At 46.5% G+C, this 20,460-nt stretch overlaps 1 protein-coding gene across 1 annotated transcript; it reads left to right on the top strand.

Moving 5' to 3' along the window:
- Positions 1-3,923: 3,923 nt before the first annotated feature.
- Positions 3,924-18,506, top strand: LOC123021068 (zinc finger protein RFP-like). Its single transcript, XM_044425473.1, has 7 exons — positions 3,924-4,484; positions 8,001-8,096; positions 9,967-10,197; positions 13,015-13,037; positions 13,912-14,051; positions 16,162-16,188; positions 17,612-18,506. Exons 1-7 carry the CDS (start codon positions 4,062-4,064, stop codon positions 18,139-18,141), a joined length of 1,470 nt encoding a protein of 489 aa, XP_044281408.1. The 5' UTR covers positions 3,924-4,061; the 3' UTR covers positions 18,142-18,506.
- The last annotated feature ends 1,954 nt before the right edge of the window (positions 18,507-20,460 follow it).

The raw sequence follows: 20,460 nt of genomic DNA, 5'->3' as shown, positions 1-20,460 counted from the left end.
ACTCTGTACTGAAAAATAAAAGTCAGGGCAACATAATTCTAAGCAAAACAAAAAAACAAAACAAAACCTCAAAGCAAAGTTCTCCTCTCTGTGTTTCAGGAATTCTCAGTGCAGGAGAAGCTTCAGGAGGGAATATGAGCTTGTATGTATGTGAGCTCCAGGAAAAAGCCCCTGAGGTGGCTGTGCCCCATTAGCTCAGAAATGCCTCCCTTCTCTGCTCAGTTCTCTCTCTTGAGCACCCAGCTGAAGGAAGTAACTCAGTGACTGAGAAACAGTGAGGCAAACAACCAGGCCATGAAGCCTGTCTAAAGGAATGTGGAAGGGAGAAAAAGATAATTGGCTTGAAAGAAAGTTTACTACTTGCTAGCTCATACTCCCAGTAGTTTTAAGAGATGGGGTTGTAGGACAAGGTGAAGTTAGAGAGGAGCAAGCTAGTGAACTTGCAGTTATGAACATGCAGGCATAATAGGTTGATGAATATTATCTCACACACCTCGAATAGACAAAGGGCTAATTATAATGCAGATGTATGTAGATGTATGTAGTGGGATGAGATGGGAGATATGAAGTAGGCAGACAGAAAGACTGTAACCTCCTAGTACCTTACCCATTGAGGGAAAGGGGGAGGACTGAGGCGGACAGGTTGAGGGTTAAAAGGGGATGTTTTGTGTGTTTGTACTTGGGAGAGATTGTGCCAGAGCGGGCTCTCCCCGTCTATTGCAATAAACGAAGGCGTCGCCTCACTCCGATGGTAGTCTGCGTTATTTAACTTGAGGAGAAGTATTTTCGCAGTTTTTTGCATAACACAGTCAACGGAGGTGATCCTGGGGTCTTAACAGCAAGCACTTCGAGTACAGACTCATGAAAGGCATTTACCTCTGTGTCTCCTCTGAACTGGTCTATTGACCCGGAGCCGAGACGCTATGCCTGCTCTTTTCCCTTGTTCCATTCAACATCCTACGGTACGAGGCATGTCAATAGCAAAGGGAGGGAGCCGTTAGGCAACCAACAAATGCCAGTTAGCTTTATTTTAGAAGAGTTTACAGCGTTGTGTGTCCTGTGTGCACCAAGTAGTAACAATACTAATTAAATCCATTGCAGTTCCAGGCTGTAACACAACTAAATGTGGAAAAGGCAAAGGGCAGTGTGTGCGTGCGTGCATAAATATTTGCACAATTTGCATGGTATATAGTACTCTGGCTATATGGTTTCACCTGTGTAGGTGTGAATCCAGGACTGACCCTGTGATATATTCCACAGCCAGCTGAGCAACAAGAATATGAATGAGGTCTAAGCATGGATAGTGTCCTCTCTTTAATTCAAGTTCAAACATTCCACTCCCAGAAACAGCATAGTGGCCATTTGGATTAGATAGAAGCATTTATGGTCTGCTTCTGATCCCAAACTCACCAAGTTTGCAGACCTTTTCAGAACATTGCCTGTTATGCCTGACTCCCCAGGATCCTGACATAATAAAAATATCTATCAGCTTTCTAAGGGCATTCAGGATAGGCATGACTCCTCTAGGCTCCAGATAGGCATGACACGGCCAAACACTAGAATAATCAAACTGTCTCAGGGTATGCATGATAGGCTTAGCTCTCCTAAGCTCTAGCCCATTCAAATGTCTAGTAACTGCCTCAGAGAATTCCCCTTGGAAAGTGGAAAGAGCTTACCTACAGGGTAATGGGCAAAGATTGCCTAAAAGGTGTAAATTAAAAGATAAAACTTACTGCTAATCAAATCTGCTTCTATATATCGCTTGCTTAACTGCTGCTATGTGATTTTGTAACTTCCTGTTGTCGCCATTGTTCTGATTTTGTCAAAAACTGATTGTATTGTTTCCCATTTACCGAACGCTCACTGTGAAGCTATAAAAACCTCATTCCAACTCTGTTCAGGGCCGCATTCTAACCGTGAATGTTGGTCCCTGCAAGAAATCCTGCAGGTTAATAAACTCTTTATTTTTACCAACTGGTCTCTGGTCTCATCTGCAAAACCGCGAGTTACAACATTGCCATTCGCCAGGGAATCTAAGTTTTCCAGCTATTTCCACAGGGTTTTTCAGAGCAAGGAATGTCAGCTTTTAAAATTCAAATCAAAATTCTAATTGTAGCAAACCAGATCCTCTTGAAAAGTTGGAAAACCACTCTCCTGAAGCTACATTCTGTGCTCCCTTGTGCTTGGGTGATATAATTTTGAAGGAGGAAGAGGAGAACGAAACCCCAGGGATAAACTCATGCAAAGGATGCATTTTTCCTCCTGCAATGAAAAGAGGAAGCAGCTTCAGTACAGTGAGGGGTTAATCCCCTCGTTCAGAGAAGCGGGGCGGGCAGGGGGGCATCCCTAAAGTAGAGAACATGTAACCCTTTCGTCTAAGTTCATGAGTGCACTAGTATCTTCCATGGCAGAATACAGCATTATGAGCCGGGCAAAGAGCAGGCCTCCGCAGCTTGCAGCCGACCCCCAAGCTCTGCTATCCAAGCAACACTCTATAGACAGTGGTACCTTCACAACAGGGTTTTTAAATATTTGAATAAACTGCCTACTGGAATTGACTGATGGACCAACTACCTTATTTTAGAAATGTGCCTTTCTCCTCTACCTTCTGTTGCAAAAATGGTTTTGGTCTTCCCCACCCCCATACCCTGAGCCTCTCAATTCTCAGGAACAAGGAAAGCCACATCCAGCAGAGACTTAAACTGTTTATTTTGCATGCAAAAGAGATCAGCAACTGGCTCACGTGCAAAAGCTGAGTTGACAGAAAGCAAAGGTTTGGGCATGGTCTTCGTAGGTTACAGATTGGCAAATAGTATTATTATTATTATTATTATTATTATTATTATTATTATTATTATTATTACATTTCTATGCCGCCCCTTGTCCAGGTGCTCCCCAGTTCCAGACCAGCCAATCCTGGGCCCCCACCTAATTAGTGGTTATAGTGAGGGTTTTCTGATAACTGCTTCCCATTAACACTTGTGGTTATGAAGCATTTAGGTGTCTTAATGTAGCTTCTGATTAACTGATCTGCAGTCTTTGACAGGTAAAGCTTTCACTGATTAATTGATCTACTGCTTTAAACAAGAGAGCCTAAATCAGGAGCTGCTGTCAGCAGCCCCAAAGTTTTTGCTAAGGCAGGCTACCCAGAGGCCTTTGACCCATGGCCTGGCCAAGGTCGCTGGCTGGGTCACAGAAACGATCCGTGTTTGGTCTTGCAAGCAAGCTTCATTACAGAATGGCTGGCCTTTTTCTAATACCTCTGAAACGAGCCCAGGGTGGGGTGTCTTTTTGGGGCTCCATGACTGGTCTACCCACCCCTCCCCAGTTCTGGGGATATCTGAAAGAGATGCATGAGAAATTAACTTAGTTCATATTTTATTTCAAATTTGCACTCTTAAGACCTGAACACAAGCCAGAATGTAGATTGACACTGAAAGCCATACTTTCCTGAAGTTTGTGATGCAGACGGCTGTGCGTGTGTATGTTTGTGCTGGGGGGGATTATATTTAAAATGCACACATCTGGAAAGTGTGACAAAAAGGTCCATACCAAAAACCATGCATCTATATGGACAAATGAGCACAAGAGCACTTTATTTAATGGAGCAATCTCTTGCAAACAATGTGGGCATTTGAAAAAGTGCACACCAAAATGGTTCATTGAAAAATGTAGAGTTTTAAAAATGTATGTGAATTTTCATGTGGGATTTGTCTGTCTAGCGATACAGGCTGAACACAGACCCACACACAATTTGATGCTGAAATGTGATGGAATGAACTTTGCAGGGGGAAAATGAGAACACAACAGAAGTTGACCGGACATAGTTACTCATTCCTTGTGCTAGGAAGTGGCCTGATCAGGGGGAAGGCCCTGGCTTGGAAGAAAGCTTCCTGCATTTTTATTTTTGGAACTGCACTTGCCTACTCAGTTATCGAAAGGGAATCTCGTCACCACTTAGCAATGCTGCGTGTCCAGTTGCAGGGAAGGGAAAAGCCTGACCAGGAAGGGGAAAACTTCGCTTAGAGAAACGAAAGCCTTTTCTGAGGGAGGCCGCTGGAATGGCAGCTGCTGGGAACCTCGTGAAGGGCCTCTGCGACGAGATGACCTGTTCCGTCTGCCTGGACTACTTCACAGAGCCTATCTCGCTGAACTGCGGGCACAACATCTGCAAATCCTGCCTGGGGAACTGCAGGCTGGACTTGTTCGGAGGTACCTCCTGTCCCCAGTGCAGGAGCCCCGTTTGGCCCAGGGACATCAGGCCGAACAAGCAACTGGCGAATGCCATACAGCTGGTCAAGCAGCTCAGCAGCCAAGTGGCAAAGGAGGCGGACGGAAGAGCGGGGGCTTGCGAGAAGCATGGGGAGCCCCTGAAGCTCTTCTGCGAGACGGACGACTCTCCCATCTGCGTGGTGTGTGACAAAACCAGCAAGCACCGAGATCATCAAGTCATTCCCGTGGAGGAGGCTCTCCAGAAGTTTAAGGTAGGAGGAGGCCGTGGCAGGAACGGCTTTGTGCTGTTAGCGCTTTACCTTGTGTTTGGATCCTGTCCCCCTTGCAAAGAGCATGGCTTTCTGACACGGCAGCCTTCTCCCTTTCTGCACAACTGCCACGGTTATCCGCATAGCTGATCTGTGGGCAAATGGAGGCTGCCAGCACTGATTGAACCAGGAAACGCTGAGATGCCGTTCAGCATGCATTCACAACACTGTTCATGATTTGCATGCGTTGGCATCTGGTAGGCTTATCCAATGGTAAAAATGCTTCCGAAGGCTGCCACCCATGGCTACAGGTGGTGTTGGCTTGCGTGGCTTAGTATTTCACCACTGTGCGAGGAGATTTGGGGCTGGTCTAGATGAGCTCGCAGTGATTGTGGCACGGAAAGGCTAACTGGTTCAAGCTGGGTAAAACTCTTGGGCAGGCCTAGTTTTTGCTCTCTTTCCTTCACTTAAGGACCTGACTCCTGCTGCAAATAACGACCAGGGCTTGGGCAAGTGGGATTGCAGGAACAAAAACAATCTGCAGACAGAGAAAAGGGAGGAAAACTGAATCCGTTCAGCCACTGTTAAGTCAGGCATTTGCAAGAAAGCGAAACTTTTCTGGTTTGCAAGCACAGTTATGCAAAAGGAGGAATGGAAGGAGTGGGTAGGTGGGAAGGGGAAAGGAAGGACAGAGAGATAAATGCAATTTCCAAGAAACAAACATCTCCAATAGAAAGGGCTTACACTACTGACCACTGGATGACTCGCCCAGAGTGTCCATTTACTGGAGATGAAAGTGGGGTCTTCCTTGCTATTTATTCATTTATTGTGGCCAAGTGTCATAAAGCAAGGCCTTGTGGCCACATTTAGGAATTTGAGAAACTTCTGTGAGTGCCACTGTAAAATGCCTCAAAAGTGGAATGCTGCTTTGGTGTCTTATGCCTATGGATCTTAGGCCATCACTGATTCAGCAGAAACTTTTGTTATTTTTTTGTCAGACACTGCAGTGTCTCTTTAATAGGGGACTTCTGATTTGGCAAATTGCTGGCAGTGAAGACCAGCTAATGCATCCTTAAACCAGTGTTTCAGTATCATCCAGGAGTTGCTTGAAGGAAGTTATTATAAAATTTTGTATCGGAACAACCTTTAATGCTCATGGATGTACACACTTTTTATAATTATTTACCTGCTTCATGAAACATAACAAAAGGTTAATGTAAGAAGCATTCTCTGCACCTTTTGATAGCTAAAAATCCAATATTACAACATTAAAAAGATAAAGACACACTTCCTATAATGTACTGGATTCAGGACAGAACAATGGCATATAGATACCAAATGGATATTTATTTGCATAATCATTCCACTTTTGTTGAAGCCTGTGTCGAATTGCTTAGAAAGGTATACGCATTTAATGCAAAGCCATGCCATTTTTTAAACCTGGTTTCCTATAGGCTCCACATTGCAAACCTCTTTGTGGGCACCACTGGATCCCTCTTGTTAAGAACACTCTTTCCTTTCCTTCAGAAGAGAAAAATATTCCAAGCATGCAGAGAGTTCTTTTAAAACTTTATTGCAACAAAGGGACCGAAGGTGGCTTCCTTCCCATCTTCCAGTTAGACTCCACACATGTTCACACGCCATTTTATGCCCTGCCCCACCCCCGTGGCTTTTTCCTCCTGCTTTCCCCTCATTGGCTAGGGTACTGGGAGTAGGCGGGTATCTTTCTGCCCGCCTACTCCACGCTGCTCCAATACCGGCCCTCCTTTCCCACTTCAGCCCTCCCTGGTGAGCTACAATAGGCCCATTTTGCCCTGCCAAGCTTGTCAATTAACAATCAAAAAAGGGTTTTAAACTTAAAAGGGTTTTAAGTGAGAGATGAATGAGGAGAAGGGAAGGGAAAAAAAATCTTACAGTTTGAACAAGAAAAGTCACTGGAACAACTTGTGGAGTTTGGAGAAAACCTGCTATGCTACTGAAACTTTTCCCACTAATTAAGCATACAAAATAGTGTATGTATTGTTTTCTAAATCATGACAGGACAACTAGGGTCAAAGGGTACAAAAGGTGTGCTGTAGAGTCAGTTGTACAAAGTGATGGTAGGCATGTCATGAGCGGAGCCGGCTGGAGCCGGGGGTCAGACTAGATGACCTGAGAGACCCCTTCTGACTTGCTCTGTTTCTATGTTCTATGTCTCTGTGTGGGAGAGGACTTGAGAATAAACGAGGAAGGGGTTGAGGGTGCTCAGCGAGACCTTTCAGGTGCAGAACCATGGACTGGGCCCTCACCCATCAGAAGCCTTGACCTCACAGCTTTCTGGGTTCCCTTTGTCCTGGCAGCTGAACCTTGCAGGGCAGGAAGAGAAGTGGAGGTCTTGTTGCCCCCCTGCCCTCTGCCTTCCCCAGTTTTCACTGTATGGGCTTTTCAGCCTGCCTAGGGAGGGCACTTTGAAGGGAAGCAAAGCAGGTTGGAGAAGTGGGAGGCAGGAAGTGGGTTGCCGCCCTGCTCACGGGCAGTAGTGGGCCGTCCACAATTGAACCCTGATCTATGCTCATCTCGTGTGATGGAGATAGCTGTGTGGGGCCATGAAAGAGAGTGGCAAACCCGCAGGATCATGCTCCCACTCTGCTACTTTCTGCCAGCCGGTAAAGTCATTCTCATTCAAGCATGTAAGCTGGTCTGCGGGTTTGAGTGCTGTTTTTCTTCTTGTATTGCTGCATTCTTTAAATTATTGTTTCAGTGTATTTGCTTTATTATTGTCATTTTGGCTTGCAAGACTATTAGATACTTTGAGCACCATTTCCTCAGAGCTGGGCAAGTGGGCAAATAAATGGTGTAGGAAGAGGCATCTGCCCCTGTCCCTGCCTTCTTTGCTTTTGAAAGTAATTTCCAAAAGTGTGTTTTAGAGTATGGTGCTAATGGGTGGCTTTAAACAAATCTAATAAATAAATTTCAGTGCGTTGCTCTTTGTGTCTGCTTCTCATTCACTCTATCCCATCAGGAGGACAAGACAACAGAATTAGAAAAAGTACCAGCAATTGGTTGTGTACTGGGGCATTGGGAGGAAGGGTTAAACTTCAGCCTGAACCTGTGGAAGGGGTGTTGGAAAAATCTGCAGTGGTTTCACGTGAGGCTTTTTTGTTTTTTGAGTTGTGCAGATTCAAGGGATTTGAGTACTGGCTTTGTTTGCTTCTTTGGGTATTGGAGATTTGCATAAATCTGCATTTGCACAACTATGTATTTGTGTGCGTGCACACATACATTTAGAAATGGAAACCAAATTTTCATCTATCTCTAAAAAGAAGTCATTGAGCAGACGGTGGAATGAAAGATGCTCAACAATTTGCAAAATATAGACAGAATGGATTTAACAATATCCATGAATCCCTAAGCCCTGGTTTTGGCTACTCATCTTGAAATTTAATTCCTCCTGCCTGAGACCTTCAAGAAAGAAAACTCTCAAAGAAAAAAAAACCGTGAAAATTTGGGTGAAAAAAGACTACTTTTCTGTTTGTACAGGAAAAAATCCAAGCTCAGCGGCAGTCATTAAAGCAAGACACAGAGAATCTTGTGGCCCAGAAAATGGTCATGAGGCAGAAAAGTCCGGAATGTCTGGTAGGTGTTTCTTTTCACAACTTTCATACCGGGGCAGATGCTTGGGGTGAGCTGGGGCCATGGAGGACCCACGGGGCACCTTGGACATGTCTTCTGCAGGAAAGGGAGCTGAGGCTGAAGGTGCTGGCCGTGCCACCATCCAAGCACAAGAAGGCAGAAGCACGCAGGAAGTTGCTCAAACTAGGAGGAGCCCTGGGGTCCAGAGCCCAGTTTTGACTGGCTGTGGCTTTCTAGGGTTTTAGGCAGGAACTTTTCCAGCCCTACCTGGAGATGCCAGGACTAGAACTTAATACTTCCGGATGCAAAGCTGCTGCTTCACCACTGAGCCAGAGCCTTGCAAAGCTTCAGGAGAAAACCTTGAGGGGTGACGCACGAAAGCAGCCTTGTGAGGACTGTGAATGGTCACCCAGCTTGGAGGACTACCTGACCTTGCCAAAGGTAGATGGAATTGAATATCCAGGAAAAGGGCATGGCTGGCTGGCGGGAGCCCTGAGGAAGCACACTCCACTTTGTGTCCCAGGATTCCCTTGTTTATATCCCTCATTTCACCCAAGGAGCTCCAGATGGCATGCATAGGTCTTTCCTGCAACCCGTATTCAGTGGTGCAGGCAGGTAATTTTAGATTCTAGACTTCATGGTCTCAAAGAGGATCCCCTTTACTAGTTTCTGTTTATTACTTCATGCCTTTCAAAAAAGACTTGCAAGCAACGCGTCCAAAGAGGACATTGCCTGGTCTTATTAGCCTGGTCTTTGGCTTCTTCTGTCAAATTGAGTCATTCCTTCTCCCTCTCAGAAGTTCTTGTGCTCCATCCTAGCTCTTCCTCCTTCAATGCAAATTCTTTGGGTTCTTGACAAAACAACCGCGAATATATCGTCATCAAATCGGCAGTATTTGCCCTCATATACTCTCATCCCTTTGCTGATGGCGTGTGAGCTTGTCCAGTGGCACTGTGGAACTGGGAACTGGGCATGGACAAAGTAGGGGCACTGCTGGGAATTACTAACGAATGTGAGTGTAGACGATGCCGGCTTTACCTCACATGTGAGACTTGCACATGCAGTGTGCCACCTTCCACCTTTGGCATCTCCGGTCAAGGAATCCAAAGTGGAGTGCAGCCTCCTACCTGCACACCTGTGACATGTCAGGATTCACAACACCAGGCTCATGGGCTTGACAGAGTAGTTGACCTTTGAAGGAACCCTGAGCCATGTCATCTTCTGGTCTCTTACAGCTTGAACAGGAGAGGACACTGATTTGCATAAAACTTCCTCTGTAAAAGAGGACCTGTATCCACCCTACTTTATAGCTCCGGATCCCTAAATTCACTCATTCTACTCCTTATCCTGCATCTTGGAAGGAAGTGACTGCCACTGGTCCTTTTTGTACATGCACACTCGAGAAGAGAAGACTGAGGGGGGAAATGATAGCATGCTGCAAGTACCTGAAAGGCTGTGACAAAGAGGAAGGGCAGGATCCCTTCTCATCCATTCCAGAGCTCAGGACATGGAATAACAGACTTAAGTTAAACGAAATTAGATTCCAGCTAGATATCGGGAAAAAATTCCTGACTTTTAGAGCAGTATGGCAATGGTACCCATGACCAAGAGTGGCTGTAGGCTCTCCCACACTGGAGGCATTCAAGATGCAGCTGGACAGCCATCTGAGAGGGATGCTTTCACTAGGAGACCTGAGCAGGAGGTTGGAGCCGATGACGCTCTGGCCGCTTCCAGTTCTCCTAATCTGTGGTTCTATGATTCTGTGATATACACATTCACTTTAGCAGCCACCTCTGATGTTTTATAAGTTTTCTTAGACTCGACTCAGCTGGTCCCCCAGTTTCCCTTCTCTAAATCTTTTATTTTTATACAGGCCCTCATAGAAGCTGAGAAGGAGGGGGCCTTGTCCAAGTTGAATCAAATGGGCATATTCTTTGATGAAGCATATGGAATTGTGGCGACCCAGCTGACAGAGCTGAAGAACAAGATTGAGAAAACGCAGAAGGAAAATAAAACCATACTGAATGAAGAAATGTCCAATCTCAGTTACCTGATGAAGGAGATTGACGTAAAATGCCAGCAATCCCCCACTGAATTCCTGCAGGTGAGATGCAAACTCTTCTACATTCCTTGACAGGGTCGAACATATCCTGAATCCTGGATCTGAAGCAGAAGGATGTTCTTTGAGGGGATGAGGAGCAGTTGGCCGCCAGCAAAGCTAAAAGTAGATAAGTGTCAGTCCCTGTAAAGAGAACCTCCATAGTCACGTGTTGATCAACTGACTTCCCACCTTCTTCTTCTGTCTCCTCCAGTCGTGCCAAATGTAGGCAAATCTTTATAAGATGCCGCAGAAGCACAACATACACTGGCTCCCTCTTGCTCACTTGCTGAGACTAGGTTGTCGGTTGTCGGCTAGGGGGACATTCTGAGCTTGCCAATGACTACACATTACTGCACAAGATACTCAAGGAGGAGAGAAGATATGACCCCACCCCCTTCCAGAGTGCCATGGTCCCAAATCCAAATTGAGACAAGCAAGGGCCAAACTCATTTACTGTGGTGTAAGCACATGCAGCCCCTTCTTGGATCAGGACCCAGAGAACACCCCCCCACCCCGCACCATTTCCGTGCCAGAATTCCACACACAGTCCTGCTGATATTTTAAATTGCCTGCCCTTCTACAACTCTGTGCAGCATTTCAGCATGAGAATGGGAGAGCTTAAAACTCCTGGAGCGCCACAGTCTGGATTCAGATCTGGCCATGCGTGCTTCCATGGAAGTAAGGCTTGCTTTGGCCCTAAGAAGGGAAATGGTGCTTGTTTGGGGGGTGGGGGTGGGGGTGGGGGGGTCTGCATGAGGCATTTATTATGAACTTGTGATCCCTCACTCAGAACCTGGCAGGGCTTTCCCCTGATAAGGTTCGGCTTGATTTTCAGTTTGCAATTCTGCTCAGTGCCACAGCGCCACCTAGTGCTGGGTAATAGGACCTACGGGGACTTTTAAATAAACTGGGGTGGCATGCAGGGGTGGGACTTGCTGTGAAGGGTTTGCTAAACCTCCCGCAAAGAAGATGGAAGAAGCAGCCTTGCTAAAGTGCTGGATTACACCTCTCAGCAATTATGCCTAATCAGAAATTACAGGTGATATATCCCATCTAGTCGCCACAGATTGCTTTCCCAAGAGATTGAAATACGTCTATTCCCCAAATCTCCCTATGACACAGTGCATGGGTCAGTTAGCTTCTTTGGAAACCAATTTTGCAGCATGCCAGAGTCTCTCCAGAGTATGGAAAGAGCCCAGTTAATTTCAAAACAAGCTAAATGTGACCTGTGGAGTGCTCTAGCGCTAACATGACTATTTAAATGCCGTGTTTTTAAACATCTCTTTTGTTCTGATGCACTGTGGTGCCAAGTACATTGCAGGCCATGGTGTGCAGGCAGGGAGCAGAAGTGGACCCTGAATCCGCCACAGTCACCCACCCTGGTCTATGCACATTTGTGAATTATAAGGAAAATGTTACTATTAAAAAACCAAGCTAGCGTGACAAAGACCCTTGTGCTTCTGGGAGGTACTGAATACTAAAGGGTTAGAGAGAAGAAAATTGCAGGGTGAGAAAGAGGGAATTGGGCATCGGTTTGCTGACAGTTTACAGCACATCCTGGATTAGCTTTCAGGGGATATGTGCCCTGAAATTAAAATAATAATTAAAGAAAAAATAAATTAAAGAACTTGTAATGCCTCCTTTCCCCCATCCTGCACCCCAGATATCCTCCTCACAATTCCCAAGGTGTGGCTCAAATGCTTAACTCACAGTTGCCAGCCAGCTTGCCTGGAAGTACAGAGCTAACCTTTGAAAAGCACTGTGCACTCTTGTCTCAGATACTTGTAATCCTTACAAGGGCCCTGCAAGGTAGGTCCGTATTATTATTCCCCTCCCTGTTGCTGCCAGATGGCCAGACTGCAGCTGAGAGAGTGTGGCTTCCTGAGGAGACTGGGCCCTTTGACGACCAAAGCAAGATGGGAACTAGAGACTTCCTGGCTGGTCCATCTTTTGGCTCCAGCTGCTCACATCTGGAAGGGCTCTGAGAAAAGCAGGGTGGCAACAGTGTCCTTTGCTGCCGGGTGCAGTTTGGTGACCAGGCGAGGTCAGCTTGTGGGATGCTAGGCTCAGACCAATGAGGGCCTAGAGACGAGATGCAACCCTGAAGCAAATTTAATTTTAGTGTGCCAAGAAGACAGTGGAGACAAAAAAAATGGACACATGCCCCAAAGCAGTGTCTCATTTGCAGTACCCGAATCCAGGCATTATATGCCTATTTAAAGAATCAGATCACATTCTATTCCTCAATACACTCCACACCCCGCCCCCGCCCTGCTGCTTAATTCGAATAGTCCTTTCTTCTTTAAGGTCCAGCCCTCCCTCATCCCGAGCCTTCCTTATCTCCTTGCAGTACGCACCAGCCTTGTGCAGAGTCCCTCCCTAATCTAGCACAGCATTTTGTTGCTTTTATGAGAGCTCTAACTAGATTCTGCTGCCCCTCTGATTATGAAGTCAAGGTCAGGCTAGCTTGTTAGGTAGGGGCTGCACAAAGTTCATTTTGCTCTCAGACTCCCCCCTCCCAGCCAGGCAGGGAATTCAATATGGCTGTTGTGCTTTAACGGCAGTGTGGGCAAGAGAACGTGTTTGTGTGTGTGTGTGTGTGTGTGTGTGTGTGTGTGTGTTTGAGAGAGAGAGAATTTCTGCAACCCTTTCCCCGTTTTGCCTCCTTCAGGCTCCCTCAAACCAACCCAGAGCCTGCCCAGCACTAAAAGGCAACCTGGCTAGAGCCCTGAGAAGCAGGACAGTCAGGGATTGGGATACACTGCAAAGTGTTCTTTTCTAAACCCGGGGATCTGTTCCTCTCTTCTTCCTCTTTTTCAGAACATCAAAGGCACATTGAACAGGTATGTGGCTGTCCATCCCTTCCGTTTGCGTTTTGCTGGCTTTGGAAGAGATCACATTCCTCTCTCTTGCAGCAACCTCCCTTCTGGGTGGTTTGTGGTCGGGAGCCCAGCCGGGCCTTCATGCCTGCCTGGTTCCTCTCCTTGAATCCTCCCCCCCCCCCACCCCACACAACCTCTCAGCCTCAGGGCTGCATTCGCTTTTTAGAGAAGCTTTCCAGTGGTGGACCCAACAAGATTGGGCAGAGCCAGAGGCGAAGGGCACAAGACCCCAGATGCCAGCTCAGGGGCACCATCCTTTGGGGATGTCCCTGAGCCCCCAGACGTGGAGGCGAGCCCTAACCCGACCTTTACCATTTATCAAGCTGCGAATTGGCCCTGGAGTGCGCATTGTACTCAGCTCCCCTTAGGAGACAAGCGGGACCTGCCGCAAAATGATGCACCCCTGCCTGGGATGGCAGCTAGGCAGCCAGACCATTTCCCATGATGCTTCCTCCTTTCCCAGCCACTCCTGGAGGCCCTCCCTCTCCCCAGCCCACCCCTCAAATACATACTCAGCCCCTGTGGCCATTGCTGAGTCCTCCATGGGGTCCACCACTCTGTAGGGGATTTCTTTCCCAAAAGCTCTTCTCCCCCCCTGAAAACCGTGGGGTTCGCCCAAGTCGCTGGTGCTGTTTGGCTACATAAGCGCTGAGGGGTGAGTCTGTGCGATTGGTCTCAGCCTCTCTGACATCGCAGTGAGGCCACCAGTGGCCACCAGGTCAGTGCTTATGCCTCCGCCCCTTGGGCTCACTGTGACATCACAGCAAGCGAGTTGGTTGCCACAGAGGCCACTTGTGGCCCATCAGCGCTGAAGATGACTAATAATAATTTCCAGGTATGAGACGGTGCGAGTGAAGCGGCCCATTGATCCCTTTCCCGACCTCGAAAAGACGCTCAGGACTTACTCTCAGACAACCAGTGCCCTGGTCAAGAAACTGCTTGAGAGACAAACAGCAGCTCTGGACTCATTTAAAGGTATTGAGGAGTGTGATTAAGGGACACTCGGGAGCTATCAGGGCTTGAGTATTGATTGTGTTGGATTAGGTTGTCATGCTTCCTCTTTTTCCCAGAAAGAAGCCTCCCATCCACCTCTTTCATGCATGCAAGCATCTCACCTTGAGCCTGGTCCAGGTGAGAAAACAATTATGTAGGCAGCATTTTCTTTGAGGTCATCTGCCCTCTGTCGGTCTGTGAATGCGCCATTCTGCTAACCCCTTTTTAAAGGATCCCAGAGTTTTGACATTTAACTCCTCTTTCTTTTAAAAGCTAGAAAGGGGGCAGGGTGCACTTTGCACTTTCCCAAGCACTTGAGACAAAGTGCAGACTTTGTCTTGGGACAAAGTGCAGAATTTACAACTGGGTGGACACTTATGTGGAGGGGAGGCGGAAGCTGCAAAGGGACTGTAATCCACCTTCAGGGCAGATAAACACACTTTCGGTTTCTCTTTACAGCTTGCCTTCCGTCAGCTGTTAATTAAAAATGGGAGAAATGTATCTGGAGCATCTTCTGCCCCCTGGTATCAGGCATCTCCCTGAATATCGCCCAAGCAGAGGCTCCAAATCCCTGCAGGGTGTAACTCCAAAAGTTCACAATTGTACAACTTGGCAATAAACAAACTAGGGAAAGCGTGGGGGATTTTTTTGGGCAGATTTTTAAAAAACCTGCTCTGAGCAACTATAGATGGCACCTCCAACATGCCGCTCTGGCACCTCAACGTCTCCGTATTAAGCTATTAAACCATTTTGGTTGTCTCGTTAGTCTCAAGTATATGCAGCTCCTCACAACATAGATGAGTCAAATACAGAAACATTGCTTCTTCTTGGTTCCATTCCGTTCTCCGGTTGGGCTTTTCTTCCATTTCTTTGCTTTCATCTCTAATGAGGAGCCCTGACTTAAACGGGGGACAGAGAGAGATGCTGACAGGGTGAGACTGAACAGGCGAACCTACATCCAGATTTAAAGTGAATCGAGTGCACAGCAGGGAGCAGACTCCCCCCCAACCCCCTCGTCCCTATGGTAGCCCCTCCAAAGAGTGACCAGAATGGAAGGAGCTGCTACGTGGGGAAAGGGGTGGTTCGTCCGAGGGTAGCCAGAATAGGTGATGGACCTTCCAGGAGCAGAGCCCCTGCTCTCAGGAAATACCAGTGTGACTCACTCCCAGCTAAGCATCAACAGACCATTCTATATCATCCAAATGTCAATACTGACCTAGATGCAGGTGACATGACATGTCTTATTATATTCATAACCCCCTTTTTCCCCCGCAAGGAACTCAAGGCAGTTTACATGGTCCTTCTCCAGCTTATTGTACTGGTCAGAATCTTGAAGTGGAACTTAGAAGATCCAGGTTTGAATCGAGACTTGCCCCTAATGCTCCCGGGGGACTTCAGGCTAGTAGCTGACCCTCAGCCCAAACTACCTGACATAGTTGTCAGGAGGTTAAAACGGAAGAGGACTGTGCCAGCTGGCCTGGGTTTCTCACAAGAGGGGAAAAAGGCAGGCTATAAATGTAATAGCATGATAACCCCGTGTGATGGGTTGGGCTGAGAGTAAGCATTGCCCAATGAGCTTCGTGGCTGAGTAGGCACTAGAGGCCAGATGTCCGAGTCCCGGTCCAGCTGCATCACACTGAAAGGGAAAGGTTTTAGAACTGCTGACTTGGAAGACAAAGACAAGGAATGACACAGACGGATCCAGGGAAGTCAGGTCTACCGATGCTGCGATGGCTTCAGACTTGGTGGAACCTTTCCATGGGCAGAGTCAGGAGAGAAAGGAGCTTCAGCCCTCATCTCTGGCCATGCCAGAGCCTACCCTTCCTCAGCTTAGTGCCCTCCAGATGTATTAGACTATAACTCACAGCACTGTACTGATGGTGGGAGCTGTAGTCCCGTCCATTTGGAGGGAACCAGGCTGGGGAAGGCTGTGCATATGTCCAGCCATGATAGGATGCATAATACTGGGATTTCGACCTGATGTGGTAACACTCTCCTTGCATTTTTAACATGAAATAACACATTGTCTCACATGTGATCTTAAATTTAACAGTATCTTTCTCTCTCCTCACCACCCCCCCGTTTATAACAGAAATGCTGGGACAAGCATTGAACAAAGGTAAGTTTTTAGGACAAGAGAAGAGAAAACTTTCATCAACATGCATTGTTTACACGGTCGCTTACTACTTCCACTTGGTCTTTTCCAGAGTAACCTAAGTCCCAGAAAGGTTTAAGGTTTAAACCTTAAGTTTAAATAGTTTGCCACATGGAGGTGGGTAGAGACCTGTTCTTCCCTGCAGAGGAGGGCAAGATGCGTTCCAACAGAGCAAAGCTCAGGGAACCCAGGTTCCATTTGGATGCCAGGAAGCACTTCCTGACAGTCAGGACCCCAAGGGTGTGGAATGGGCTTCCACGGGAGGTGGTTGAGGCCCCATCGGTGAGGGTGTTCAAGGATAGGCTGGACATGCACACGGTGGGCATGTCGTGAGTGGAACCGGCTGGAGCCTGGGGTCAGGCTAGATGGCCTGGGAGGCCCATTCTGACTCACTCTCTTTCTGTGTTTCTACTTTAAACCCAGTTTCAGGAGATGGGAGAGGCAAGGGCAACAGGGTTATCCACAAATGCATTTCTACCACTTTGATTTTGTCTGGACTGGGACAAAGGACAGATGTGATGGGGATGAAATGAGTGACTGCATTCATTCATTCATTCATTATTCTAATTTAAGCTTTGAAGTGCTAATAGAACTAAGCGCAATAGACACAGGTTTAACTATGGCAGGAGGGTCTTATTGGAACAATGAATCAGACAATTTGGCATCTCACTTAAGGTACAATCCAATGGAAGTTAACAGAGGGAGAAGGCTTACAAATGCCAGACAACTGGCTGGGTCGTGCTGAGAGTTGTAACCCCCTTTCACTCTAAACTTGCATAGGATTGCATCCTTAATATAGTATAGTGTCTATTGTGTGAAATGGAACTTAAATGGCTTCCTCATCTCTGACTACTGGCTCAAGTTCCTCAGCTGAGAAGCGCCGCAGCCGCAACACAAGTGCACCACACTGAGAGGGACTGAACCAGGGACTCTGTCCAGGCAGATTATCTGTTCTTCTCCTCCTGGTGTAGCTTCTAGCCTCTTTCCACTGAAATTTGGCTAAATCCTGGAGGAACACTGTTCCAGGATTACTCACATAGGTAGTTGCCCTCTTGGCAAAAATGACAATAAGACTGCAGGCTTTTAAACCACTGCAACAGCCTCAGCAGAGATGGGGTGCATGGAAAAATAGGGGAGCAGAGCAGGCATGGAAGAGGAATTTAACCTTCCCACTTTTTAATGTGGTGTTTGGGAAGGTTGCTTTTTTGAAGTGGGTATGTGCTTTGGAAGGAAATCCCCACTGGCTCCTTCTGCTACTTGGATTTTTGTAGGCCAGATTTGGGAACACTTTTAATGCCACATTGAGGTGGGCACTTACTGAGCCTGCTTCTGTCTGCAGCCCCATCGCCATGTCTTTAACCCTCCTCTTCCTTCCCTTTCCCTGCAGTAAATGTGACTCTGGATTGTGACACCGCAAATCCCTACCTTGTCTTGTCCAAGGACCTAAAGACCATGTCCTGGGGCGACAAGAGGCAGAGGCTGCCCTCCAATCCAGGGAGATTCGACTTTGTCCCCTGTGTGTTGGGGCAGGAGGGGTTTTCCTCTGGACAGCATTGGTGGGAAGTGGAGGTGGAGCAGCTGAAAGAGGCGGACAGAGGAAGCTGGGCTTTAGGGGTGGCCACTGAAGATGTGAAGAGGAAGGGCTTAAACGACCTCAGCCCAAATGAGGGGATATGGGCTGTGGGGAACTCGGTCCGCGCTGGTCCGCTGGCTTTTACTTCCCTTAAGCGAACGGCTTTGCGCCTGAGTTCTCTGCCCAAAAAGATCCGGGTTTTTCTCGACTACGAAGGAAAGCAAGTGAAATTTACCAGTGTGGACACTGACGGCATGATCTTTGTTTTCCATTCAGTCGCATTCCACAGAAAGAGGCTCCGGCCCTTTTTCTGGATGGCAAGGGGGTTCAGAATGACTTGTTGAATCTTGAGGGGAATCTGCAAGTCTTTGGCATACAGCGGAAGCATGACAAGGAGCAGCCCTCCTTCCGCTTTGACTGGCCTGAGGCCAGTCACTAGAGCAGCTCTTCGGGAGAGGGAGAGTTGATGGGAGGAGGAGGAAGCAAGCACACGTTTGGAGGGAGCAATTGCACACCGCCTGAAGAGAGATCCTTAAGCAGGAGTTGCTTTTGGGGGGAGACAGTCTTTAACCACTTTCCTTAATTTGCTGCCAACAGGCTGTATGGGATTGAATCCAGCACTGATTGTATGTAGAACAAACCTAGTGCAATCAATGATACCATCATAATTAAAATTTCTTAAATGCTTACCTGCACCATGCTAAAATAACCAGGTATTCTGTGTTTCATTTTTCCTCTTACTTGTGGCTAGTATCTTTGAAATGGTTATTACTATGGATGTCATTGTCTCTGTGTTTTATGCTGCAAACCTTTCTGAGAGCATTTGTTATAGAACTTAAAACACCAGCACTCTGTACAATGAAAACATCAGTGACAAGCACAGAAAATTAAAACGCAACTGATGCATCAAACAGCTGGTCATATACGATCAAATGCCGGCAAGTTGAGAAATGTTAATGTGGTGTGGAAAGGATGACAATGAGAATACCAAATGGGCCGGTCCCTTGTCACCTGAGCCTCCCTTGAAGGCAACATCCAGACAATAAGCTGAGATATCATGAGGTGCTCCATTAGGTATTACACTCTCAAGTTGTCATGATTAACTCGCCTCACTGATTTCCAGGGGTCTAACAGAAGCCACATGAATGACTAAGGAGCCAACGGTCTTAGTTTTATTCATTTGCTGTCACAAATGTCAAGTTTTTTTTAAATGGTGAACATATGCTTCACTCTTGGCAGTATCTTAGCTTTATTCTGGGCTGATTTTACTTTCTCATTAATGTTTACAGGGGATTGTTTTAAATGTATTGCACACCAGCTGGAGAACCTTGATTACTGGGTGGTTTAGAATATATGAAGTCAGTATATAAAATAAATATAACCTTCAGAGGGAAGACAGGTATGGTACTTTGTGGTCAGAGAGCATCTTTCATCAGCTAAGTCTGGGTCATCCTTTGATCCTGTGGATGACTGATGGAAGTGCTTGGTGCAGAGAGAGAGAGAGAGAGAGAGAGAGGGCATGTGTGCTTAGCAATCACATATAAAAGACAACAAGTCAGAAAAATATAACAATACAAGAAGCTTACACATTCAAGCCTAGTGCTATTCAGATTGAAATAGGGAAATGTGAAAGAGATTGACTTGATTTTGATTTCCAACAAAAATGATCCAGGGTTTGGAAACACTGCCCAATGAGGAGAGACTGAGAGAGCTGGACATGTTCAGCCTTGAGAAGACTGAGGGGGGACATGATATCCCTCTATAAGTACCCCAAAGGCTGCCACAAAGAGGAAGGTCAAGATCGCTTCTTGCTGATGCCAGAGTGCAAGACACAGAATAATTAATTCAAGCTGTTACCACCCAGATGCAGGCTGGACATCAGGAAAAGCTTCCTCACTGTCAGAGCAATAGGACAGTGGGACCAGCTGCTTAGAGAGGTGGTGGGCTCTCCCACACTAGAGACATTCAAGAAGAAACTGGGCAGCAATCTGGGTAGGACAGTATAACTTGGTATCCTGCAACAGCAGGGGTTGGACCGATGGTCTTCATGGCCCTTTCCAACTCTTCTAGGATTCTGTGAGTTAATACCTCAAAAACGATCCTTTTGAGCTCCAGAGGATTTCACAGAGCAGTCAATGAGAAAAGGATTTCCTTGCAACATTATAATACAGGTATCCCTTGATTAATGCTGTTAATTGATCACACAATATTGCCTCATATATCAAATCCATGTTAAATCTAATAATTTACAAATTACAATTCATACATAATCCATTACGGTATTAATTCATCATGTGGTCCTCTTTTAAGAAAGACAAAATATGATCGGGAAGTAAATGTTTTATTAAATGTACTTACATTCATTATTGTAATTATTACTACTTTTTGTTGGAAAAGCTATCAAGAGTCATGTGATGAGTAGTTTTCTGTTTATCAGCATAAATTCTGTGATAACAAGGAAAATGAGTTTGCAATACAAACACCACTGAAGGCAGCCTTGCAGCCTTGAGATCACAGTTGAGGGGAGGAAAGACACTGTTATGCAAATTTTAAAAAGCATGTTAATTAAAACTCTGCTGCACATATCAAGGGATTGTCACAATTAATTTTACCATGTTAATCAAAACCCACATTAATCAAAACCGCGTTAAGCAAGGGATACC

The sequence above is a fragment of the Varanus komodoensis genome, unplaced genomic scaffold (genome assembly GCF_004798865.1).
Source record: "Varanus komodoensis strain SLA01 unplaced genomic scaffold, ASM479886v1 scaffold155, whole genome shotgun sequence".
Taxonomy (NCBI): Eukaryota; Metazoa; Chordata; class Lepidosauria; order Squamata; family Varanidae; genus Varanus; species Varanus komodoensis.
This window is presented reverse-complemented; position numbering and strand designations above follow the sequence as displayed.

Bases quoted from the DNA above. Each gene is read 5' to 3' on its own strand.
- LOC123021068 (XM_044425473.1), top strand. From the start codon at position 4,062: ATGGCAGCTGCTGGGAACCTCGTGAAGGGCCTCTGCGACGAGATGACC. The intron at 13,038-13,911 runs GTATGTGGCTGT...AATAATTTCCAG, and splicing joins ATCAAAGGCACATTGAACAG to GTATGAGACGGTGCGAGTGA. The intron at 14,052-16,161 runs GTATTGAGGAGT...CGTTTATAACAG, and splicing joins AGCTCTGGACTCATTTAAAG to AAATGCTGGGACAAGCATTG.